Source organism: Eschrichtius robustus, chromosome 3 (genome assembly GCF_028021215.1).
Source record: "Eschrichtius robustus isolate mEscRob2 chromosome 3, mEscRob2.pri, whole genome shotgun sequence".
Taxonomy (NCBI): domain Eukaryota; kingdom Metazoa; phylum Chordata; class Mammalia; order Artiodactyla; family Eschrichtiidae; genus Eschrichtius; species Eschrichtius robustus.
The window spans coordinates 47,920,738-47,947,272 of record NC_090826.1 but is presented as its reverse complement, the minus strand read 5'-3'; the positions used below and the strand labels follow the sequence as shown (position 1 = coordinate 47,947,272).

Below are 26,535 nucleotides of genomic sequence, written 5' to 3'. Positions count from 1 at the left end.
CAACTTCGAGCAATCCATTGACCCCTTTGGAAAAGAGCTATACCTTCCTTTACTGTAAATTGGTGACAATAGTTCACCAACTCCATAGGCTAGTTCTGGGAGTCAAATCAAGTGACATTATGTGTGTCATCAGTGAGAATCAGCCTTTTCTTTTCTGTAGTGTCGTACTGTAGCCTTTGTACTGTGCATACAAAGTAGCCTTCGTATGCATATTCTTTTACTTGTACTTGGTAGTGATCCTAGGGGGTAGATTGGTACAGCTAAGGCAACTGGGAATCAAGACATGAAGTGACCTTCCCATAACTAATGAGTGGCAGGGCCAGACCAGTAGTCCTCTGGATTCTAAGGCAAGGCGTTTTAAAAAAATAATGACACCCCTACTGCCTTCTAAAGGCTGCCTCCCCTTCCACAATTACTTATCAAGCCCCCAGGGCGTGGCAGGTGCTGGGGATGCAGTGTTGAACCTCAGCCCAACAATCTGTGTGTTGTCTCTTGTCACTAAACTGCCAGAAGCTGCCCCATCTCAAGCAGACAAATAGCACCTTCAATACACATCGCCTTGTAACGTGTCCACGTCTTGTCTCCCCAGCTAGATAATAGGTTCCTGCAAGGCAGAGAGCAGGTCTTTTCCTCCTGCACATGGTAAGTACTAAATAAACACCAAGCAAATATCACCTCTTCTCCAGGAAGCATCCCTTGGCTGCCTCCTCCCCCCACCTTCCAGAGGTCCCAGAGGTCCCCGGGCCCACCGCTGTCGTTGCAGTCACTGTGTTGAACTGTCATGTCTGTTTGATTGTCTATTTCCTCGTTATCCTGCTAGCTGCATCACGGTAGTGACCGGTCTGATTTGATTTTGTATTGCTAGTGCAAGGCACAGACTTGGGTGCTCAATATATATGTTTGTGAAAATCACAGAGGAGGTCATGCATTTTGGGCAGAAACTCACAAGCATTAGGCCAAAAGATGTCAGAGGACCTAGGAAGCAGGGACAAGTGTCCTGTTTATCTCCCTAAAATCTTCACTATGGTCCCTGATGCACATGGGGGCCTGCTCTCTACCATATGCACATTTCTAGCTGGAGAGACAAGAAGAAGAGCTTATAGCTCCGAGACTTGTTTATTCAGGATCAGGCTTCAGTTTGCCCACATCTGGACTTCATTACTTCCTCCCCACCCCCCCATCTCCCTTTATCTGAGAGAGCACTGCCAAGAAAACAAGGTTCCCCAAGATTGCTTCCTCATTAAAGGTTAGTCGAGTCTTCAACTCTGAAAAACATGAAGTCGAGCTGGCCCAGTGGTGCCTTGGTGGGAGACCCAGTTCCCCAGTTTACAATCCACTACATCTGTGCAATTACCAAGACCACCAACAGAGAGTGGCCATGTTAATCCTTCAAATGTGTCATCCCGGATCAGACAGCTACAGAGTTCTTCTGAGACCTTCTTACCCCTGGGGGTGAGGTGGGGGGAGGGGCCCTATTTGCAATGTAACAAACACAAGCATTGAGATTAGGATTTAGGTTTCTCCCTTTCCCCTCCACGCCCCACACTCTGCAGAAATTCTTCCTTAGTTACTATCACTCTTAAGGTTCAGGTTTATTTGGAGTATGTATCTAATATGAAGGTGATGATATTCTCCACTTTAAGTGATAATGCTTAGGAGCCTGGGAAATCTGTTTGTGTGAGTCAGTGTTAGGGGATGGGGTAGAGGGTCGGATACCATTGATGAACTATCTAGTGGGCCTGAAACTAATATGCCTTATCTTAAATCCTCTTCAACAGCTACAGGGGGTAGGTATTATTTACCCCATTTTACAAATGAGGGAAGGTCCTGAGGCTTACAAGGGGGATGTGGCCTGTGTGAGGTTACTCTGCTTAATGAATGGGGAGCAGGAATGAAAACCCAGGTCTGTCTGGCTTCAGAGCCGAGCACATGAACTGACATTGAAGACCCCCTCTGTGCCAGGGGCTATGCAGAGTGTTCTTTATTTAGTGAGCTAGAAGATCTTTAGTTCCTGGTGTAGAGAGCTCAATGTATAGAGGAAGACGAAACATCTAGACCACCGGGCAGATGACTGCCCGAGACTGACAGTGTGGGATGGTGTTTTGTAGCAAGTGGTTTGTACAGCATCTCTGGGTGAGACCTTCCTTAGAACAAGCAGGAAGCTTCTAGGCTTCCTCTTGGCCTAGAAGCTGATAGACAAGACATAGATACTGTCCTTGGAGCTTATGGTATAAAGGGGAAACAGGGCAAGTACAAGACTGACTGTACCATTAGATCCTCAAGGAGACTAAAGAATTGGTCTGAGAACTAGAAGAGAGTCAGGGCCGTGCAGGGTGGTGGGCCCCAGAGAGGTGAGAGCTTCAAGGACAAAACAGGCCAAATGCTATAGATGGTCTCAGGTGTAAATAAAGTGCTATGGGAGTTGAGAGGAAGATCACTGAAGGTTGTTTTCATTGGTGAAGGCTTCATCATCATCATCATCATCATCCTTCATGGAGCACTTGTCCCATTTAACATCACAACAACCCTTGAGCTCTTGGTACTGTCATCATATCATCCCCCTTTGTACACATAAGAGGGCTGAGAGTCATAGAGCTCAGTTGTCCAAGACTCTTGAGTAAAAGAGCCCAAACTCTAACCCAGTGCACTAGTCGGCACTTGAGCTCTACTTTGAAGCAGAGGTGAGACTTTCATCAGAGATCCTGATAATCCAGGCAGAGGGGATGGCTTCACCATGACTGAAACAATAGGGTGTTTTCAAGAATAGTCGAGCCAGACCCGTTTGGCTGGAGAAATAGAGTGTAAGGGAGTAGACAAAGATAAGGTAGGAAGAGATAACTGCAAGACTGTGAAACTCCTTGAGTGCTGAGGAGTTTTTACTCCAATTAATTGCCTAGAGATGGATGAAAGTATTTTCAGCCTACTGGGCCAATTTTCCAACCAAGGTTAAGGATGAGGCCTGAACCACAGTGGTGGTAATACAAGGGGAAGAGAGAGACAAGAATGGATGTGAGACACCTGGCAAACGTGGGATGAACAGAATTTGATGACAGTGGGGTAAAGGAGACAGAGGGTCTAAGATTTCCTGTCCTTGCAGTTCTATGTTTGGTGGCATCTTGAGTAGAAATGAAGGGAAGAGAAGTGAGGTTTGGGGCAGAAGTTGGAATGAGTGTGACTTGGTCAGGATGACATGCTGATAACATCGGTTTGATAACTAACTACTTGGATGATTTGGCAGAAAATTGGAACAAGACTGATAGGGGTAAATGGTAAGCTGGAACTAGAGAGAGAAAGATGCCCTTCTGAAGGTCATCTTCACAGAGGTAATCATTGAAGCTATTGGAGCAGCTGAGATCACAGTGAAAAGGCAAGGATACAACCCTAGGAAGACCTACCTTTATCTGGTAGAACCCAAAAGTGGAGCCACTGGAAGAAGAAAGGTGTCTGAGAAATAGGAAGAAAAGCACAGTGGTGATATGAAGGATGTTAGGAAATTCAAGGTCAAAAGGAACGAGAGGTAGGCAATAGGCAATGCTACAGAGAGAACAGTCGGGAGACTCTTGCATGGATAGGCAGAGCTGGTCATCTAGGAGACACATGGCTGTGAGTCCCTGACTTTCGAAAATACGATGCTTCACGCTTCAAACTGCTTTCTTTGTAAAGCTTGCGGGCTTAGGGCAGCCACTACTGATTTCAACCATTAATAGCTTCTATGGTGACCTCTCTCTGGCTTCTTTGCTGTCCATTATTCTAGATATTGGAGTTTTGACCTACCCATAAAGCCCAGAAACTCCACTGGTGGCCTTGGACAGATTTAGGTTCCCATTGCCTTTCCCGATCTGTCAGGTGCCGATCTCCTGCCAAGAGGTTGAAGACAACCTAGTGGGAGAAGAATGGGATATTAAATTTCTCATCAGTTATTTCTCGTCACTAAAGATACTGCATTTCATTGTAGTAGATGGAGCATTCAGCCCAAAGAAAACACAGCTACATTTATCTCCATCCTTAGAAGGAGGACCCAGATACGTTACATTTTCCCTTTCCCTTGGGACTGAGAAATAATGTGAAGAAAAGGATCCTCCATTATTCTCCGTCATTTAATGATTGTTGAATGAATGAATCTCTTCTGGGCTGAGAGAAGTTCATTAATCCACAGAGCTGAGATGTGAAGGGGGAACTTGGTGCTCTGTGGCTGGCAGGGATCTAGATGTGCAGGTGCCTGATAGGGTTATGTGACCTTCCCAGGTGCTCAGGGACCGTCTGTCTCCCTGGAGACATCCATCCTGCCACCACCTGGTAGGGCTTCTAAGAGAAAGCTAGCTTGACGCCATTGGACAGAACACGGGAGGCCCAGGCTGCAGCGACAGCCCTGCCCCTGCCCATTGCCTTGTACCTGAGGGTGATTCAATGGCCTCTCTGGCCTTACTCATACTCACTTACAAAGTATGGATAATAATTTAGTATCCATAGGGTGTTGTGAGAAGCAGATAACACAGTGGATAGGGAAATGTTTTGCAAGCCGTAACAGGCTATGCAGATGTTATCATTCAAGCAGATCAGAATATAGGGAAGTTTGTCCTTCGAACTCAGCAGGGGAAGAAGATGAGTTCTCAGGCTCTGAAAGATGGATTGTTGGGACACTGTGTGCAAAAGTCTTTTCTTGGGAAAATCTATAGAGTGGACTGTTGTAAATAGCCCTCACTGCCTGGGATTTAGACTTCCCTTCTGCTTTGTTCCCCTGAAAAAGACGTCCTAGATAAAATGGTCAAAACCAACATCTCCATACCCATATTTTATGGTTCTACCCTGGAGGGGTGGTACTTCCACATTCTTTAATGTGGAATGTTCCTTTCCAAGGAGCTCTTAGAACTATCTTGGAAAAGATGTACTTGTATAAAAGTACAGGCATTTCCTGGAGATATTGCAGGTTCGGTTGCAGATCATCGCAATAAAGCGAATATCGCAACAAAGCAAGTCACACGAAATTTTGTTTCCCCAGTGCATGTAGAAGTTATGTTTACACTAAACCGTAGTCTATTAAGTGTGCAATCGTATTATGTCTAAAAATCAATGTATATGCCTGAATTAAAAAGCACTTTATTGCTAAAAAAATGCTGACAATCATCTGAGGCTTGCAGGAATCATAAGCTTTTTGCAATGGTAACAGTAAAGACCACTGATCACAGATCACAATAACAAATATAATAATAATGAAAAAATTGGAAATATTACGAGTATCACCAAAACGTAATACACAGAGACATGAATTGAGCAAATGCTGTTGGAAAAATGGTGCCGATAGACTTGCTTAACGCAGGGCTGCCACAAACCTTCAGTTTGTAAAACAAAACAAAACAAAACAAACAACCAAAAAAACCCCACAAAATCTGCAAAGCACAATAAAATGAGGTATGCCTGTGTTAATTTTTTGTTTCTTTTTTTCCAAGGGCAGAAAAAAAAACAATGTTTGCATGGCTCTTCTGCTAGGTGCTAGGCATTTGATATACCACCTTCTTGAATCCCCTGGCAATCCTGCCAGGTAGACATTACTTTTTTTTTTTTTTTTTTGAGCTTTTTTAAAAAAAATTTTTATTTTATATTGGAGCACAGTTGATTAACAATGTTGTGTTAGTTTTAGGTGTACAGCAGAGTGATTCATTTATTTATATACATGTATCTATTCTTTTTCAAATTCTTTTCCCATTTAGGTTATTACAGAATATTGAGCAGAGTTCCCTGTGCTGTACAGTAGGTCCTTGTTGGTTATCTATTTTAAATATAGTAGTGTGTACATGGCAAGATATTACTCTTATTTCATAGACAAGGAGACCTAAGCCCAGAGAGGTGAAGTCACTTACCTAGGTCCAAGGTAAGAGATGGGATTCAGACCAAGGTTTTTCTGGCTCTGAAGTCAGTGCTTCTTTCACTACCATGTGCTCTCTTCTTTCCAAAATGTCTCTCCTAATGTTTTTCCAAATTTCCCCTCCGGAACAGTTCAATATTTGTGAATATGTGGCCAGTTGAGCTCTTGTACACCAGAAAAGACAGGAAGAGGAGCTGTCTGAGAGTTGGAGACTCCCTCCTTCCAGACTGCGGCCATTCTCGGGCAAGGACTGATTGACTGATCCCTTTCTCTCCCCTCGTAGCTTAATTGCAATGCTTTCCCACTTTATTAGTTTCCAGATTCCGTGCCAAGTGCTTTAAAAGGCAGGTAGGGGAGAATTCTTCTCTGCTCGCTGGCAGCCTGCCATCACGCCCAGAATCTGTTGCTTGCTGTTTCAGAAAGGGATCGACATTGAAGGCATTTTTCTCAGCCGTGAAATTTACATATCACAACCTTGCTGACTAAAGCAGAAATGAGGGCTCCAGGGGCCGGAGCATGGGAGTGGGGACAGAGCCTTTGCAGGGGGGAGAGGGAGGGGGAGGGAAGAGCTTATTTTATTACCCGGGAATAAAAACATTGTGAGTAATGAATAAAGTCCGAAAGCAGTAAATCTGGAACTCCAGAGTTACGTGTGTAACGTGTTGGAGAACAATTTAAGCCCTCGCCTCTTCTGCAGAAGTGAGGTATTTGGGCAGCCCGAATTTCATTAAATGGTCTTTTAAGGGTTAGGATTACAAGAAGCCAAACCCGGCTAGTTCATAATGATGATTTATGGCTGTGTTGTCGACTCCCCGACCCTTCTGTACAAGGGGATGGAGAAAATACATAATTTGTTGCTCATTAACTCCAAGATCTGTCAGGGCTGCCCCAGAAGCCATGTGGTCCTGGAGTCATGTGTCTGCTAAATGGCTTCAGCCTGGTCCTGTCCTCGAAAATACGCAGTTGCCATTCTACAGTGGAAATTGTTTTTAATAACAATAGAAATAATAAAATGATCTCAATGTATCTCTTCTGTGGGTCTTTGAACTTGACAGTCAGAATATCTGGGCTCTGTTCTTAACACTGTAAGCTTACTAGCCTCACATCCTTCAGATAAGTCACTATTTCTCAGTGCCTTAGTATTCCCACCTGTAAACTGGGTATATTGTCTTCACAGGTTGCAGATTAAATGAAACTGTAAGTTGCTAAAGAACCATAAAAGATTGCTAGTATTATTAGGGTTGTTATTGGGAATTTGAGGGGCCATCAAATATTCTCTTTTTTATCTTCCCATGAAAGGAGGAAGCATTTTAGTTAGCAACTTGCTATTTGCAAGACTGTGGCACTGAAAACTGAAGTTTTCGAATGAAGGGATGTTAGAGCTGAAAACAGTCCTTGAGGTGTAATCAAACCCTTTCTCCCTAAGACGACTGACGCAGGGAGGTGACTCCCCTGAGATTCATCAATAAAATGATGTAAGAGACGCTGATATGCAATGGGAACCCACATGTTCTTTTTCAGCATCAGATAGGAAATCACGCTCAGGCCATGCCAATTTAGAAACAGTTTCTTAATCTGTGGCAGTGGATGGTTCAAGGAACTCAGGAGCAGTCCAAGGGCAGGGATCATTCATGGGGCTTTGGTTCTGCTCCATGCCTGTGGTGTCATCTCCGAGGAAGTACCATTCCTCTGCTACTGCTTATTACCTTTGTTTGGTTGGGAGGCTATGGTGGAGGTGGCACAGGAGAGCTGGGAATAAATGTCATTGCAGTTATGAAGGAATGAATCACGGAGTCTAGCGCCCTCATTTTGCAAATGGAGAAACTAACTTATCCCAAGTCGCTCAGTGAGTAGGGACTCGAGCCCTGGCCCCTTGACTCCTAGTTTAGTGCTTTTCCCCCCCTATGTCTCACGTCACGTGGGCATGATTTATAAATAAAGAAGAATAAGAAAGAGAGAACATGATGGTGGTAACAAACATCTGCAATGTGTTAGCCTGTAAGGTTACATAGGGTAAAAGTATAAACAGGTTCAAAAGGGGAATTAGACCATGAATGGTAGGAAAGAATGCTGGGTGGAGAGTTAGAACACCTGGGTCTAATCTTTAGATGTGAGTTAAATTTGGACCTCAGTTTCTTCCATATATAATGGAGCCTTTCATTTATGACCGGCTAGGCTTCTCAGATTTTAATCTCTACAGCATGTTGTCAAAGGACTCTTAGTAATGTTTAGAGGACATTTCCAATTTTGCAATAAAACAACTGTGAGGACCACCGTCCTGCTCCCTTTCATTCATCTGTTCATTCAGCTGATCGCCCTGTTCTCCCAGGGAATGCCTAAGCCAGGATGCCAGACCGGACTGGCCTTCGATCATCTCTCTCTAATATAGAGTCATATGATCTAGGAAACTCAGTATGATCTAGGAAACTCAATATGATCTAGGAGACTCAATATGATCTAGGAAACCAAAGGGTAGCACTTAGAAATATCAAGTATTTATAAACACAGAATCACTGTGTAAATGTTAGCGGTGCTGGTAGCTGCTCTCATGACTGCACCTGCTCGCCCCTGGGCCCAGCTGGCATTTCATGGCCATCCTCCCCCGAGACTTGGACTTGGGTCAGATCCCTAGCCTCGACGCCTTCCCCAGCTGTAAAAGAATGACGGGACACTTTGAGAAGGACTGCCCGGATGTGTCAGTCTGTTGCTTCCCTTGTGGTCGCGAACATGCTCTCTGTTCCCTGAAAGGGCAAGTGTGGCTCATCATCCTTCCCTGGGAGGAAGTGTGAAGGGAACTTTGTGGTGAGTGGTGAGTTGAACGTCGCTGTCCCTGGACCCTGGTTGCATCCAGGAAGTGGCCAGGGCTGTGCTGCGGAGTTAAGACGAGGGCAGCGGGCTGTGTGGTGGTGCGTCACCAGCGCAGAACTGGTCCTCGGCTGTGCAGGCAGTATAGGCGTTTGAGTCAGCTGCCCACCCCTCATTCTTAATGTGAAACCCGACAGTTTTGGTTAAGGTGCTTTCCCTCCCCCAGCTTCAGTCTACCCCCTGGTGGTCCTGAGGAGTTCATAAAATAAAGTATATAAAAAATAAATACTGGTATGCAATAGGTAATCAATAGTTGGTGGCCTTTTTTTTTTTTTTTTTTTTCTTTTTAAAGTAGTGATAAATCGCCCCTAAGCATTAAGGAGTGGGCACAGTGGGATGGAGGGAGGGTATGAAAACCCAGACTTGCTCACTGCCCTTCAGGATGGAGGAGACAATGAAGGTGGCCTTGGGCATTCACAAACTCTGAAGTGCCTTGTATAAAAGTTTCTTGGTTGGTAGGCCAGTGTTCTTTTCATCATGCGCTACTTCTAGAGAGTAAAATGAAAGAATCACTTTCTATGACCCAGGGCATTTCCCATCCATGTTACCATATTTCCGGCAGTAACTCTGCAGAGATGTAAGTTATTTCAGAAGGACGCCAGGTAGGTGGCAGAGCCTGGATTCAAACCCAGGACTGGGTCTGGGGGCATTCGCCCTTTCCCACAGAAACCTCGGCCATGGCTCAACATGGCCCAGACTGAGGCCCGGTGTAAAGTTAGATCATTGTTGGTGATCCTTTATCCCAAATCCCAGAATCTGGAAATTTGCTTACGCCCTCAGACCATGACCTTGATTCTTCAATAGCTAAGTCATTATTTGTCTCTCTCTTTGTTTTTAAATATACGCGTGTGTGTGTATAATATATTTTTATATATTATGTATTTTTGTATATTATATATTTACATATAAATATATTCGATTGCATATTTTTCTTGTTACAAAAGTACTATATGGCCATGTAGAACTTTTTAAAAAAAGGAAAAAATGACTGTGTTAGCACATTAATCTTCTCTCCTATGCATATTTCTGTCTGTATACTTCTTAAATAGAAAATTGGGATTTTCTAGATTATAACTTGCAGTTATGTACTGAGTATCTCTTATGTCAGTAAATATCCTTTACAGCCTCACTTTCGTTGATGGGTCTTGATCCTGCCTAACCCCCCATCCATTGTCTTTCAGATCATCACAGGGGAATTCTACCGCATCTATTACCTGAAGGAGAAGTCCCGGTCCACGATTCAGAATCCCTATGTGGCAGCCCTCTATAAGCAAGTGGGCTGCTTCCTCTTCGGCTGTGCCATCAGCCAGTCCTTCACAGACATTGCCAAAGTCTCCATAGGGCGCCTGCGTCCTCACTTCTTGAGCGTCTGCAACCCTGATTTCAGTCAAATCAACTGCTCCGAGGGCTACATTCAAAACTACAAATGCAGAGGCAACGACAGCAAAGTCCAGGAAGCCAGGTGAGGCCCCACCTCCCGTGGCACTGTGTCCATGCCTTTGCTGTAGGCAGTTCAGTGAGCACCTACTTAGTAGGGTACCAAGTTCAGAGCTGGGCCCCGGTTTAGATGGATGAGTAAAGCAGAGTCCACATTCTTAAGGAACTCACAGTCAGTTGATTGAGACAGATAGTAAGTAAACAGTTACAATAGAGCATTGCTAAGTCCATTCCTTCCTTCATTCTTTCTTTGTTTCGTTTATTCACACATTCATGGGTGCCTGCTGGGTTCCAGGCAATCCACTACCAAGGATGCAGAAATGAACAAGGCAGTGCTGCTCTCGGGGTCACAGTCTAGGGAGGGAAGATGGACAGACGTGTATCGGGGATATGAATACGGCCCTTACACTGCCCTCTCTTGCTCTTCCAGGAGGTCCTTCTTCTCTGGCCACGCCTCCTTCTCCATGTACACCATGCTGTATTTGGTGGTAAGTACTCTGATTCCAGTGGAGTCCAGCCCCAGCTTAGATCCTGTCTGTGCAAAGAGCCATCAGAATCATTAGGGACAGACTTCACTGAGAAATCTTTGAAAAAGAGGTTAGATAGAAGCATTAGCTTCTATTCTGAGCCCTGCCACTTAGTTAGCAGAAGTTGTTTCACTTTCCAGACTTTTCCCATTTTTCAAATAAAAATAATATTTACCATGGTTGCTTGATAAGGATTGAGCACCCATTTTGGAATGATTAAGTGATAAAGACACTTGTATAACATTTTATGGTAATAAGCACCGTTTTCTGAAAATCCATGAACTCAGTTGATCCTTTCAGAAGCCTTATGTTATAAGTAATATTATCTCTATTGTGGGAAAGGATTACTAAGTAAGTCTTAGAGAATTAAAGCAAACTGCCAAAGTTTATGTAGACACCAGAACTATCGCTCAGATCCATGCCTTCTGCCTGAATTCCTCGTAATGTTCTCCGTGCCATTCCTCCCCCACCCTCTACTGATGGAAGGGCTTTAAAAATCATTATGTGACTGCAGAGTGATTCTGAGTTTTACAGAATCCTTCTGCATCCATGAGCACACGTGACCTCATAATAGCACAGTGAAGTAGGAAATCCTTGGCCCCATCGCTCAGATCCAGAGACCAAGGCCCAGAGAGGACCAGTAGTGCGTTGGAGGACCTTCAAATAGTGGTAGAGCCATGGTCTGAGGTCCCCTGTTGGCCTTGCCATGCCATGCTTCCTGGAGATGCCGGGATGGTGCAGGTGAAGCGCCTTGCTCCCCTCCAGCTGCCACACAGACAGACAGCCGCTGGTCTGTTTCTCTTTGTCAATTAAATATGGTCCCACTGCCTTTCCTTTCCCCTTGAATGAGGTCCGTGTGCCAGAGCACGTCCTGCTTTTGGCTGCTTTGATGGAGTTCAGAGCGAGAAGGCGCTGAAAGGTCAGATGTAGCTCAGAGGAGCATAAGCTGTTTGGAAAAAGAACATTTTGATTTCAACTTATTTGAAAAGCATAATTAGGAGTTGGAAAAACAGCAGAGAGTTCTTTTTGTTTTGTTTTGTTTTTTCCCCCAATCCTTTCCAAGTGTGGAGGCCTCCAGGCTTCCTGTTACCTAGGATACAGAGCTAAGAGGTAGGCCCCAACCTCTAAAAACATTAAATGTGGATTTTAAAAATTCATGGAGAGCACTTCCCACCATTCTTCATTTTTTGTTGTTGTTTTAGTTTTTGCTTTGCTCTTAGGAAGGACAGTTTAGCAGCAATATTTTGTTTCCGGTTCCATTTATATTTTACCCAGGGCTGGAAGCAATTTTACAAAATATAATTTCAGTGTTTTGTAAAGTAAAAGTGCTGACAGGTTTCTGGTACCTTCTATGTGCCAGGCACTGTGTTGCACTCATGCTATACCTTTGCATTCTCTCAATAACCTGGTGAGGTGTGTTTTGATTACACAGTTTTCAGTTTCAAACAAACAAACAAACCTGAATCTAAGGGGTATTTGAAGGCTGGTCCTTATGACCCCAGCATCGTTGTATGTTCTTTTCATTGTGCTGCACGACAAAAAATAAAGCCAAACAAACCTCTGCAGGATAAACTTACAGAATATAAGCTCCAACCCTAATTTCAATGTCGCTTGAAGGGGACCTGCCTTTCTTCAGATCTGCTTTAATGGATGAGATGCCCCCCTACCCCCAGTGCCCATCACCTCCTGGAAGCTCTGATTATAGCAAGAGCTCTCTGCGGGGGTGATGCGTGAGGAGTAGATTGTGATTGAATGTTTATTTGCATCTTTGAGGGAGGAAAAAATTATAGTGCCTTTATATTCCAGGAAGGAAGGAAGGGAGGGAGGGAGGGAGGGAGGAAGGGAGGAAAGAAGAAGAAAGAAGAGAGCCTCCTTCATCCTTCATCTCTGAAGCATATCTTTACACACACACCCCCATGCACACACCACACACTCTTCAGAGCTCTTGCAAACATACACACATTCACAACTCACAGACACCCACATATACAACGTGCAAACACGGGGCTCTCCTTTTAGCTCTAAGATTATCTTGTCTTAAAACAACCTCTGAAGGTAAGGGCTAAGAAGTAAGGAGGACAGTGCCCTTCACCAGGGCTCCTTTTGATGTGATATTACACAGAAATCTCAACTCTTTGAGAGTCCAATTTGCAAAGCTTTCTAAAGGAAGTTTGAAGAACACCGTTGCCTCCTGTCTGGGGAAGTGGGAAATCCTGCAGTCCGTCAGAGAAGCCCCTAGACTCCTCCCACAGGGCTTTTATATTGGGCTGCAGGAAGTGCCGGAGCTGCACTCGGCCTCCCACAGAGCCCCATGGGCTTTTATGAAGGCAGCCTGTGATCTGCAGCTTCTCTGGAGCCTTGGGGAGAAGCCCGTTTCAACCGGCTGGGCATGGCATTGACAGTGTTTACCTTTAGAGTTGGGCAGACCTGGGTGACTCAGGCCATGCCAGTTACTAGGTGTGGAACCGGGAGTTGATTACTTAGGTTTCGAACCTCAGTATACTAATCTGTCAAAGGGGAGACAGTTGTGTCTGTTTTTGCAGAGTTGTTGCCACTTTTCTTCTCTAGGCCCTGCTTTCCCCATCCGTCAAATGTAAGGGTGGAATTAGAAGGTGTCTTCTGATTTCTCAGTCTCTGTGGTCCTGTTTAAAAGCAGTTTGGACTACGTGCTGAAAGAGAAGATGGGAAGCACTCAGAGACAGTTTTGCGCAGATTCCCACGGAGTGCAGAGAGTGGCAGATCAGAAGCACCAGCCATCCCTTCACCGGGCCTTTCAGTACCAGCCACCATCTAGAGCCTCCCGTGGCTTTGGAGGGCACTCCATATTAGGTTTTGATTTGTAAAATGGATAGCTTGGAAAAACCATGCTCCAAACACCAAATTATCTCCGGGCATGGAGGTTTAAGGAAGAGGTTAAGGCTTGTCAGAGATTAATGCAAATTCTAATCAGAGAAATCCCGCAGCCTATATAAACATAAACGGTGCTGCCTACCCTTGAGCCCTGGTCTGAACTCCCGAGGACCACATCTGGATTGGCCCCGCGCCTCCATGGTCAGGGACTGAGGATGACCTGGCTGTCTGGATAAAATGGCAACACAGGAGCCAGGCACCAATTCACACAGCACACCTGGAGTTACCTCTGTTGTACCAGGCACGCTGCTGCCTCCTGGGGCTACGAGATGAATCAGACCTGGGCCCTGCCCTCAAGGAACTCACCTATGCTTTCAACATTCATCATTCAGCATGTATTTAGTGAGTGGCTATTATGCACCAAGCCCCATGCCAGGGGTGGGAATATAGTGCTTGGCAAGGCATGGGCATGGCCCTTGGGGAGTTCAGTCTAGAGGAACAGGTAACAGGTAACAGGACAGTAACGATAGTCTGGTCCATGCTACAGGAGGGACCAGGGTGTATAGGTCATTACGGAAGCTCAGAATCGTGGCACCCTAGCTAAGCTGGAGTGGAGGGCAGAAGCCAGGGAAGGCTTCCCTTAGGGTAGTCACGGGATGGTGGGAGGGTTGGAAGGACTGCCCGTGCACAGGTGGAAAGGAGGATGGTGATGTGGGATCTGCAGGTGTTCAGTTGAGTAGGGCTTTGATGGCTGGTAGGAAGGAGGGCGTGGAGGGTGCACGGAGAGCTGAGAAGACCCTGGGGGTCCTCAGCCCCAGCTCCTCCTTCTGCAGCTCAGATCAGGCAGCAGCAAGTTCGAGTGAGGCCTTTCTTGGACTACCGAGCTCCTCTCCTGGGAATCTGCATCTCGCCCCTCCCCTTCCTCAGGACACTTTGTCAGAGAAGCCTTCCCTGGACGTCCCCTCCTATACTCCCTAACTCCCTTTGCAGCCTTATTTTTTCCCCCAGTTTCTCACCATCTGACATACTCTTTGTGTATCTCCACCAGATAAATTATAAGCTTCATGAAGGAGAGGATTTTGGTCTCTTGATTCACTGCTGTCTCTCACTTCCCCAAACAGTGTCTGATACTTAAGTATGCAATGAACGTTTGATGAACGAATGAATGGATGGATGGATGGATGATGGATGGATGGATGGATGAGTCCCGCGTCTTTTGACACTCCCAGGCCGTGCTCCTTTTCCATTCCAATCAGAATTTTGTTCATCTTCTCATCACTGACTTGATAGATCACAAAGGGCCTGTGTGATCTAGGCAAGGCCTTTGCTGCCTCTTTGCCGAACTGTTTACCTTGGGACTCTTCACTGTGGTGCCCATGAAAACTGTTGATGTGTCAGAGGGTTTGTTGGGTACCAGGGAAGTGGCTGTGCTCTGATAGCCATGTTCTCTGGCCTCTGGTTGTTAGTCATTGAGCTTTTGTTCAACATGTTTAGAATCCTGGAGCAGTGGGGTCTGGTATGCCCACGAGACCATGCCCACAGATCCCGGGAGTGTCTGGTGAAACCCCTGCCGGGAACAAGATTGTTGTTTCCAAGAGGGAATAAACCACAGCACCAGATGTTTTTCCTCTTCTTACTCTCTGCCTCATCCATCCATCCATCTATCCATCCATCCAGCCAGCAGTTTCTGAGTACCTGTTCTGTGCCAGACCTTGTGTGAGCACTTGAGGACACCAAAAGAGCTCACATTTTGTGAGGAAAGCCTGAAAAATATTTAAATAGTTGCAAAGCAGTTGGCTAAATTCTCTGATAGGGGTGGACTGAGGGATTGGAGCCCAGAGGAAAGGACTATTAACTCTGCTCTGAGTCAGTTCACAGGCTCTCCTGAGCTTAAGATCAGGTCAGAGACTCTTCTATTCTAACTCTTACAAAAGCTATACACCTGTGTTTGAGACGTGCATGCTATAAAAGTGTGTGACAGGTGAATTAGAGGAGCCTGAAGTTCCATATGTCCCATTCAGGTTGTCCTTTAGTCCATGACGCCTGTATAGTCCGTTCAGATTGCTTCTCCAGAGACAGAAGTCCAATACAAAAGACCAATACTCGACATGCAAAGCGCTAATTCCCTAAGAAAGCCAGGTGGTTTTGTGGTTAGAGCATGGACTTAAAAGAGGCAAATCTTACTCAGTGGAAATCGTGGCCCATTGTTACCTTGAGCAGGTGACATGGCCTCTTTTGGCCTTGCTCTCTTCATCTGTAAAATGGGCACAATGATGTCTGCCTACCAGGATGGTTGTAGCAATTGCAGGGGATATAATTTAAAGCACCTCACTCGGTGTCTAAGTGTTCAGCAAACCGGTAGTTTCTTTTTCTCCCCCTGATAGTGGCAGAAAACAAGATCTGATTCCCTTCTAAAGGAGGAGAAAAGTCAACTAAAAACTCCTCTTTGGAGTGTCATGGACATATATACACTACCAAATGTAAAATAGATAACTAGTGGGAAGCAGCCGCATAGCACAGGGAGATCAGCTCGGTGCTTTGTGACCACCTAGAGGGGTGGGATGGGGAGGGTGGGAGGGAGGGAGATGCAAGAGGGAAGAGAAATGGGAACATATTGTATATGTATAACTGATTCACTTTGTTATAAAGCAGAAGCTAACACACCATTGTAAGGCAATTATACTTCAATAAAGATGTTTAAAAAAAATAAAATAAAAAAAAATAAATATCAAAAACAAAACAAAACAAAACTCCTCTTTGTCCTGAACGTAGTTGAATAACTTCCCAGTTCTGCACCACATAGAGTCACCAGGCACGTGAACCTGAGCCATGGAGGAGATGGGAGAAGGGAGAAAGTTTCTCCCGTGGGTGTCAGCGATCTGGACAGACTTCCAGGAAGAAAGAGGGCAGGGACAGAGGAAGGACAAAAGCCTCCTTCTCACTCTTAGCAGAGAGCTCCCAAGAGCAATGGAAATGAAGCCAGAGGACAGTACAGACCTGTTTCACCAGTATGCAAATTGTGTAATGAAACACAAATGACTTAGCAAGAACCAGTGAGACTCACCCCAGTCTGACTTGCTGGTTCAGCCCTGAGCTGGCTTGAACTCAGCCAGATCTTTCTAAGGAGGTTTTGTTGGAATTCCACAGGATCCCAGTTTTGAAGCTCAGACCAGGAAGAAGAGAGCTCCATTTCTGGAGTGAGTTCTGTGTGCCAAGGACTTTCATATACATCGGGGGGCCGGCGGCGGGGGGACAGACATACACCTTTCTATTGTAAACTCCGTATCTACAATCAGCAGTTTTATTTTAGCAACTGGAAGAAAAATCTTAGTCCCAGAAAGGGACTGAAAGATTATATTCTTTTTTTGTGAAGGAACTTATTTTATTCATGTCTGTGTCTTTCACAGAGTTTTTAACAGAATAGATGCTCACAACATTTTTTTTTTAAGTGAACAAATCTCCTTATGTTACATATGGGAAAGCAGAAATCCAGAGAAGCAGAGTGCCTTGTCCAGGGTCAGACAGCTGGTGTGTGGCAGAGAAAAGATTCAAATCCAGTTGCTCTGTTTGCAAGTCAGGCACTTTCTGTGGCATCGCACTGATGCACAGGAAGTGGATTCTCTGAACCCAGAGGCCTTCACCCAGGTGGGGAATTAAAGACAGAGAGGACAGGACCTCAGGGCTGCAGATGCCCAGGAGAGGTCAAGCTGATTTAGGCTTTCTGGTTTTGTCCAGCTGTGCTCACCCCTTTCTTAACCACCCTTTTCAGGGTGCCTGGGACTTTGCTGAAGCCCCTGCAGGAGTTTTGATTCTGGGAAAGGCTCCTTGCTATTCGGTCTAGGACAGGGCATTATATCCTTGGGGCCACAAGGTTTGACTCCTTCTCCTGAATAAGGGTTACCTGCCCCTGTGGAGTGGGAACGAATGGAGCCTCCTGACCCACATAGTATCCCCAGGTCAGGTTTCCAAGGGAGCAGGGTGTTCCAGAATGTACTCACTGATTCTGGTGAGGCCCGAGCCTCTGGCCTGGAGTGAGTGCCTCTTGTGAACTGGGCTTTCAACTGGCAAAATCCAATCCATTCAGCACTTAGATTGGGGCGGGGCAGAGGGTGTTATCAGATCCTTTGATCAACCTCAAAGCCTGTTGCCCTCAGCTGACTTTTCAAATCTAAAGCAGTCCTTGGGTGAAAGGTCATTGTGCAATCGCTTTCTTTAGTAATTCACTTGTGTTGGTGAAATCAACAGTCATTGAGTCAATCTCATCTATCAAAGCGAAAGGGTGACATGGATTTCTATGAAGAGTGCCTTGAGTCCCTGTCTCATGCCAGGCAGGGTCCTGTGATGTCTCATTTGATCCTGGCAACCCTAAGAGGGAGATGTCCTGCCTGTTTCACAGAGAAAGAGACTGAGGCTTAGAGAAGTTAGTAAGTGGTAGAGCTGGGACTGGAATCAGGGCTGTCTCACCCCAAAATTCTCTTTGCTACTGCTGTGCCCCAGCTACAGACACCAGGATCCACCCTGAGATCTTGAGACATTTCTCAATAAGTGTGTCAGTTACTGATGGATTTGGGGGAGCCAGCTTCCATCTGCCCACTCATTCCATGCCTGACTGCTTCCCGAAGGGATTCTTTCCCCCAAGGTGGCCCCTCACTTCTTTCTTATTCCTGAGCACTCCCTTTCTGAAGCTATTCTGATGACAAGTCTCTTCCTCCCTCCTCAAGTTCCTCCTTTTTTCTTATATTAAGCTCTAGCCTTCAGTATCTGAGTCAGTGGAAGGGGAGATGTGTGCCTCGTCCGGTTGGGAAACCCACCCTTCCTCTGTCCCACCCTGATCTCCAGGGCCCGTGACCTAAAGTCTACATGGAGGGGGCAGGGAGAGATGGAGGATTTTGAACAATCATTTTTTGAGGACCTGCAGATTATTAAATTGAGGGAAATGAGAAAACCTTGAGGTTATTAGGTCCAAATTAAGAGAAAAAAAACCATGGTTAGAGAATAAAAGCATCCGTTTTTTGAGCAGTACATGGTGCCAGGCACTTAGCACCAATCTGTGCTACAGCCTGTAAGATAGTGGTTGTTACACTTATTTTACATGGGCGAAAACTGAGGCTCAATGAGGTTTTTCTTTTTCTTTTTTTTTTTGGCTGCACCCCACGGCTTGAAGGATCTTAGTTCCCTGACCAGGGATCCAACCCACACCCTCAGCAGTGGAAGCATGGAGTCCTAACCACTGGACCACCAGGGAATTCCCCAATGAGGTTTTTCTGGTGAAAACCTGTGCCCTTTCAGTTACCCACCCCACCCCTGTCCATTGCCAAGTCTGGCTGGAGGAAGGCCAGACCATGGTGGTCACAGTACATATGGACTAGTCCTTCTTCCCTGAACTTGCTATTGTCCTAAAGACCGGGTTGAGTTGGAACTATCAACATCATCCCCATTCTCACTCTCAAAAAGGAAGAGATTTCTTTGATTCATGATTGTAGAATCTGCTGTTTGTTGGGTCATTTCAGCAGAAATGAGGGAGTAGCCTTTGACCTGCAGATTATTTTTTTCTGGTACGGAGTACATTGCTTAAAATCATTTTTCACCATGGCTTGCGGTACCATTTCCGAATTGTGATTCATTAGGTAGATACTCTGTCAAAATAATAAGTCTTGTAAGTGATGAAAATAAGGATTTAGTATTTACCAGTCTTTTTTAAAAAGACCCTTAGTATTCCATGGAGTATGGTTTGGGAAAGACTGACCTACTAAATAAAGGCCACGTTCATTAGTTTGACCTCCAGTGCCCTTCATGAACTGCCCGTGCTTGCTTCTGTAGCCCTGTGTTTCACCCCCTCCCCCATTCCCTGCCCCATACACCCTGTTCTGCTATTACAGAACTTCAAGAAGTTCCCTGCAGCTCTGATTGCTGGCTTATAAGCCTTTGCTCTGCCTGGAATACACACCCCCTCACTACCATCCCCTTAACTCCTAGCAAATACCTATTCATGTTTAGGATTCAAGTCAAGTATAGCTTCCCCTTAGTAACTGACCTTGGCCCCCCCAACTTCTTTCATAGTTTCTATAAAGCCCATAAGTGCACTTATGTGTTTTCATATGTTCCCCCAACTGTATGCTCGTAGGGCAGGAATTATAACTTCTCATTTCTGTGTCCTTAGCACCTATCATAGTGCCTGGCTTATTTATTGAGCTATTTGTGTGTGTGTATGTGTGTGTGTGTGTGTGTGTGTTTGTTTATTTATTTATTGGGTAGTTCCACAGGTTTGGCCTTTTAGGTCAATTTTTGAATAATTTTTTAAGGTTTTTTCTCCAAACCTTTTTAGCATGTTCCTAGGAATCTGATTAAGTTTACATATTAACTTTTGAGTTTATAAATTGAGGGTTCTTATAAATGGGTGTTCTTATAAATAAAAATCCTAGCTATCTATTCAAATTGTCCTTTACGTCCTTGGCTTCATAAAGGCTCTATGCAGTTCTTGGTAAGCTAATAACTATTTATATCATCATCTTGGCCATTATGATGATTTTATCTCTTCTTTTATATTTTTAACTGGGTATTTTTTATTTTTGCAAAACGATTGGTTTTTATCACTTGTTTAGTGGCCAACAGCATCAGTGCATTCTCTTTATTATTTTTTATTTGTTGTTCTTACATTTCCCAATAATACATTTATATAATTTCATAGTGATTATAAAGTTGCCTGCTGTTTTCCAGGCCTGGGTTTTTTTTGCAATTGTCTTCCAAGTCGTTGAGGTTTCAGCTAGAGGTTCTTCCTACGCGGGCAAGAGTGACTCTGGAATCTTCCACTCTTCTGTCTCCTCAGGTTCGCTGCTGGCTTGTCTTTCCTGACCACCCAAAGGAAGGTGTCCATTTGTCTCAGGAAGGGCAGAGTCACTCCCTTGCCACTGTCCGGGTCTATCTTTAGGCCGTCAGCCCCTCCCCTCTGCTCTCTTCCCCTCTCTCTGGTCTCCCAGTGCCTTGCTTTGATTTGTAGTCGGAAGTTCCCCTCGTCCCATTGCGTCTTCCCCCTCATTTCCCAAGTTCCCACAGGAACCTGAGAAGTCTGCTGTGCCCAGAGGTTAGAACGGAAACTGCAGCAAGATAACTCCAAGGGACAATGCCCAGTTGACGTCATTGCAACTTCTTTGGCTCGGCCAGAGCGGCTTTTTTGGTTTTTTTCTTCCATTTTTCTTCAGGTTACTCTTCTACCCACCCCAGTCCAGTCTCTGTCAACCTCTCTTTGAAAGCTCTCTGGCATTGTCTGGTTGGTTTATGTGTTTCCTCATATTCTAATGCAAAACCCCTAGTTCCAAGTGGTGACTTAGAAGCTTGTTCTTTGATAGAGTTGCTTTCTTTTGAAGCAGAAGCATTCCCTTGTGACTATCATAATAAACCACCCTCCCACCCCCCATCATCATGCTTGTGTTTCCATGACACTCCTGAGAGGCAGGTAGTGTAGGGATTGTATAGCCATAATCTCCAGGAAAACACACATGTGCATTGAATGAGTTGTCATCAATTGTAAAAAAAGAAACCTTTACTAACCCCGGTTACTATTCTTTAATTGGTTTCAATCAAGAAGATGATAAAAGGAAACTCAAGTTTCTGGAGGGTCTAGTACATGCCAGGCAGCGTGCTAAGGCCATTCTCATGAATTCTTTTCCTTGGCTCTTTGTAGCTTACCTCCCTAGAAAAGCTCCATTTTTCTTAGTGTTCAATAGAGGAACTAAGGCTCAAGGTTTAAAAACATGGGCTTGAGGTCAAGTCCAAGTTGAATGCTCTTTCTTCCAGACGGTTCCATGTGTGGGGATGTCATGTGTGTCAACCTGGGGCTAGAATGCAGGAGAGCGGCCACTCAGTGTCTGTTCGTTTTGTCTCCTCCCTCCAGCTGTACCTGCAGGCCCGCTTCACTTGGCGAGGGGCCCGCCTGCTCCGGCCCCTCCTGCAATTCACCCTGATCATGATGGCCTTTTACACAGGACTGTCCCGCGTGTCTGACCACAAGCACCATCCCAGCGATGTCCTGGCGGGGTTTGCTCAAGGAGCCCTGGTGGCCTGCTGCATAGTAAGTAGCCTCTTGTCCTCAGCACACAAGCAGGGCCCTGGATGCCTTGCTTGTTAAATGTTTCCAGCTCAGTGACCAAAGCCAGGGAGCTCTCAGGCCTCTTCTCTGCTTGGTGTCTGAGGAGCCATCCTGCCCCAGGAGCCCTTCAGTGAAATGAGGATAATTCCTGCTTCTTTCCAGCCTGGGAGTTTTAATCCAACAGATTCTGTGACTCCTTTTCTCCAGAAATACAGAAGGTTCGGGCTCACAGTTGCGATAGCAAGAGGTCTTAGATGTTATTCTACTCACTCACTCTATCCATGAGGGCAGTCAGTGTTCAAGAGGGGAAGAAACTTGCCTCAGGTCACATGTCAAGAGTCTAAGTCTCTGACTCATATGTTGCTCACATGCTGCTTTGGTGATCACTTACTATTCAGAAGCACTTCCCAGCTTCTTGGAAAACATCTGCCCTTCCCACTGTGACCTTTACAGGACTTGGTCAGACCCTAAACTAGGTGTTGGCTGGGGAAGAGGGAGTTTGGTGAAGGCTAAGCCCTCTCCTAGCCTGAGGGCTTTGTACAATCAAGTCACAGAGCTTCCTAGAGAATGGCCTTGGGATGGACCACATTCTGATTGGCCTCAAATGACCTACGCCTTCAGTACTTGCTCCCTGACTCCCAGTGAGGGGGGATGAGGCATTCCATCTCTGAGGCTCTGTCTCTTCAGGAATCTCTGCTTTTTTTTGCCTGCTAAGTTTTTTGTTTTTGTTTTTAAGAGTCAAAAAGAGAAACTTGTTTTTTTTTTTAATCTGTACAACATTACATTTCATGCTAAAATTTTGAGGGGTTTATTCAGCAAACACGACTGAGCACCTCCTCTGACATTGTTTCTTCCTGGGCCCTACTCAGGGGCACTCACCCTGGTCCAGCAGGAATCCCAGAACACAGTACCGGCTGGGTGCGGCTGCACCACAAATGCAGCTTGTATTGTTAGTTTAACCCTTGCTCATTGCCGGCAAGAATCATGAGGTGAGATCTAGGCCAGCTCCTGGTCCTTTCCTGGTTTTTCAGCCTGGCTGCAGCCCCACGTCTCCCTGCAATAACCTCCCTGCTTTCCTGCATTCGTCACCCTGTGTTGAAATTGTGGACATGTGTCTCCCTTTCGATTGTTCCTCAGGGACAGGGACCCTAGTTAACATATACGTTATTCTCCCTGTGTCACCAAGGCCTCTCAGAGATTCTAGCTCAGAGTAAGTGAATGCGTGTGTAATCAACACAAAGCTAGTACTCTTTCTTGAGAACATTCTCTTGAAGGCAGAGGGATGGATAAGGCACAGCCCTTACTTCCAAAACAATCCCGGTCTAGTTGCTCACAGCCAGGCCAAGCACAGGAGCTGCAGTACAACGAGGGGCTGTCATGGGGACTAGCCAGGGCACTTCGGCAGGCAGGCGAGGCAAGAAGAGGGCCAGGGAGCCGGGGCGATCAGAGTGGACACCACAAAGAAAGTAGCATCTGAGCTGCCGGCCAGCCTCATCCCAGGAACCCTAGTCTAGGCACTGGCTGTTTTGAGGGCTTTATTCATTGCTTTCTTTCGTTTTTCTTTTCAGTCAAGGCTAGAAGGGAGAGAAATTGGGGGAACAGACCGTTAATGAGGGCAGCTGTCACTGAGAGCTTGTTCTCTGAAGCCTGGTCCTTTAATGTGAAGTGACAGTGGGGGATGGGTGTTTGCACGACAGGGTAACCCTTTGCTGACCGTGCCCTCTGAGCTTTGCTCTAGGCAGGAGGTCAGCCCATGGGGGCCTGCTGTGGTGTTTCCTTCTCGGCGCCACTGCCCTAATTAAAGTCTCCTGCATCCCCAATTAAAAAAATGGAAAGGTTGGGGGGGGTCCTTCATAGCCTTCCTCTCTTTTATAGAGGACTCTCTATGCACAATGAGACAAAGTGTCCGGGAGGACCAGGGTTTATTTTCGAGAAGGGAAATGAGGGGTCTGACTTTTATCCTGTTTGGCTCGGGTGCACTGGGGCACTGGAGCACTGGATAGGAATTTGGTCCTAGCGTTTGTCAAGCATCTACTCTATGCTAGCTCTGTTCTGGGTCCTTTACTCATCGGACACGAAACCGTTGTATACTGAGGGCATTTTACAGATGAGGTAACTGAAGCTCGGAGAGATGACTCAAGTCATCTGAGGTCAGAGCTAGTCGACAGCGGCTCCCGAGATGATCACTGACTCCAAAGCTTTGCCCTCTGTGCTTGGCAAGGAGGCATGGTCACCGGAGCTGAAGCGGCCAGAGTCACCGGAGGCATAAGCAGCATAGGCAGCTGCTTACAGAGCAGAATGTAAGGGTGTCAGGGGCCTTCCCAACCCTTCGGGCTGATCCAGTTGCTGCTTTCAGTTTGAAAGCCTGTTTTACAGTGTCAAGATGGCTTAGAAAAGGGTTATAAACATCCTTCCCTGTCCCACTTAGCTGTGAACACATGAGGGTAGGGACTCGATATTTATCATTTTTCTCCCAGTGCCTGACTTCCAGCTGGTCCTCAGGAGCTCATGGTCCTGGCTGGCTCGGCACTCCAGCACTGAGTGAGCCATTTCATTTAAGCCACCTGAGAGGCCAGGGCAAGGCACTGGAGTCAGCCTAGGAGCTTGAGGATGCTCAGCTTGGGGAAGAGAAGGCAGTGGGTCACTTCCCATCAAAGGAAGTGTAAGGATCGGGACCCTGAGTTGAGCCAGAGATGGGTCTGGGGAACCAAGAGGCCATCTGAGGACACCACGTGCTGGGGGAGGGGACTGTGAGGTGGGTGAAGGGCATCTGCCTCACGGGTTTTGCAGCTTTATCAGGTGCTTTCCCAGAGTCGTACCGGGTAGCTTGCAGCCTAGGCAGGAGCCTGTGGTCTCTGCTCTGCTGTGTCTCGTAGCAGAACTTGCGCCCAAGAATCAAGGCTGTCCTGGCACGTGCCAGGCAAAGCCGAGTTCTCTTCTCGCCCGTGAATGGGGCTGATATGAATGGATCTTAACACGGGGACATTACCTGAGGTTGGTTAGGAGAACCAAGAAGAGGCAGCCCAGTAAGGTACAAGGCCACCGCACAGAGGTCAAGGAACCCAGAAGCCATTTCCCACTCTGCCTGATAACCTCCTGAGCCAAGCTTCGATGGACCCCCATCAACAGGGAAATCATATTTGCTAACATGCGTTGAGAGCTCACGTGCCAGCCACTATGTTAAGCACTTTACATAGACCATCTCCAGTCCCACAAAGATCCTATTTTGAACCCTATACCCATCATTGTCCTCACTAAAAAGATGAGAAAACAGGGACTAAGAAGGATGAAGTAACATGGAGAGGGTAGAGGGTAGAGGGTCGACCCCAGGGCTGTCCAGCAGAGACAGGTCTGAAGATCCCAGAGTCTTGTAAGGCCTCATCTCCTGCCCCTCTCACGTCCCTTCACCTCCAGGCACATGAAACTTATCAAGATTGTTCAACACCCTGAGCTCTTATCCTAGACAGCTGTCCCCTTTTGATGGAGCACACAGTTCCAGTTTCACCCCATCTCGGATGAAACCTGTGTTAGTTCCCCATGTTGCTGCTCTGACAAATTACTACAAACTTAGTGGCTTAAAATGACACAAATTAATTTTCTTAGAGTTCTTGAGTTCTGAATTGCAAAATGGGTCTCAGCGGGCTAAAATCAAGGTGTTGGTAGGGCTGCGTTCCTTCCGGAGGCTCTAGGGAGAGTCTCTTTCTTTGACATTTCCAGCTTCCAGAGGCTGCCGGCATTCTTTGGCTCACGGCCCCTTCCTCTGTTTTCAAAACCAACAGCGTAGCATCTTCATCTCTCTTTCTTTCGTTCTCTCTGGCCTCTGCTTCCATCTTCACATGTCCTTCTGTGATTCTGACTCTCCTGCCTCCCTCTTACGAGGACCCCTGTGATTACATTGGGCCCACCTGGATGATCCAGGATACTCTCCCCATCTCGAAATCTTTAACTTAATCACATCTGCAAAGTCCATTTTGCCATGTAAGGTAACGTATTCACAGGTCCTGGGGATTAGGATGTGGGCATCTTTGGGGGGCTGTTGTTTAGTCTAGCATACTTTCTCTTGTCTTTTCTGACGACAGATTGCCCAACTGTCTTCTAATGCTCCCATAGTCCTTTGCATGTTTTTCCTGCTGTGACATTCAGCCTGGTTCTGTCGTAATTGTTCAACTGTCTGTCTCCCCAACTAGACTATGGGTGCCTTAATGGCAGAATCCATGGCTTAACCCTCTGGTTGTTCATTATCAGTGCCTGGTACAGTGGCTGACACACAATAGCTACTTGATAAGCATTGGCTAAAGAATGAGTGATGAATTAGCCTGTGACCCCAGGCAAGACACTTCCTCTTGAGCCTAGTTTCCTCATCTGTGAATTGATCTTGGAGGCCCTTAGCTCCATGACCTTCTCCCACAGAGATTCCGAGGCACAGCCGACTTTGGACTTTGTAGTAACTGAGCTGGACCTGCCTTCTCAGATGGAACTGTCTCCATGCAATGCCCATGTAGGTGGCCTCTTTTTGGGGATCATGACATGTCTTTAAGTCCCCAGCGGGTACAGTGCATCGCTCCAGAATGTTGGCTCAGCCACTGCAGAGCCTTGGGCAACAGGCCATGACAGCCAAACACTTTTACCCGGGTCTGTTGAGAGTAAGTCCTGTCACAGCAAAAAGACATGTCTAGACAAAAATCACATGCCAAACAGGAGAGGGTTTGGTCCCCTCCCTCACTGCTTACTAGCTGAACGCTTTCCAGAGGAGGAAGGCAACGGCAGCCAGCACAGACAAAAAACCTACACGGTGTCGTGAACTCAACACAGAGACACGGACACGCAGGGGCAGAAGGGCAGGCACACTGATGTACATCTTCACACATGTGGACGGAGGTGCACAGGACAGAGGCACGTACCCAGTC

The 26,535-nt window shown here is 46.2% G+C and overlaps 1 protein-coding gene across 1 annotated transcript in view; it reads left to right on the top strand.

Annotated features, from left to right (window-relative positions):
* Window positions 1–26,535, top strand: part of PLPP3 (phospholipid phosphatase 3) — an 85,688-nt gene that overhangs the window by 48,736 nt on the left and 10,417 nt on the right. Inside the window, exons 3-5 of the mRNA XM_068539973.1 lie at window positions 9,910–10,190; window positions 10,596–10,653; window positions 21,434–21,610. Coding sequence (XP_068396074.1) covers window positions 9,910–10,190; window positions 10,596–10,653; window positions 21,434–21,610 — 516 coding nt within the window. The remainder of the gene's footprint in view (window positions 1–9,909; window positions 10,191–10,595; window positions 10,654–21,433; window positions 21,611–26,535) is intronic.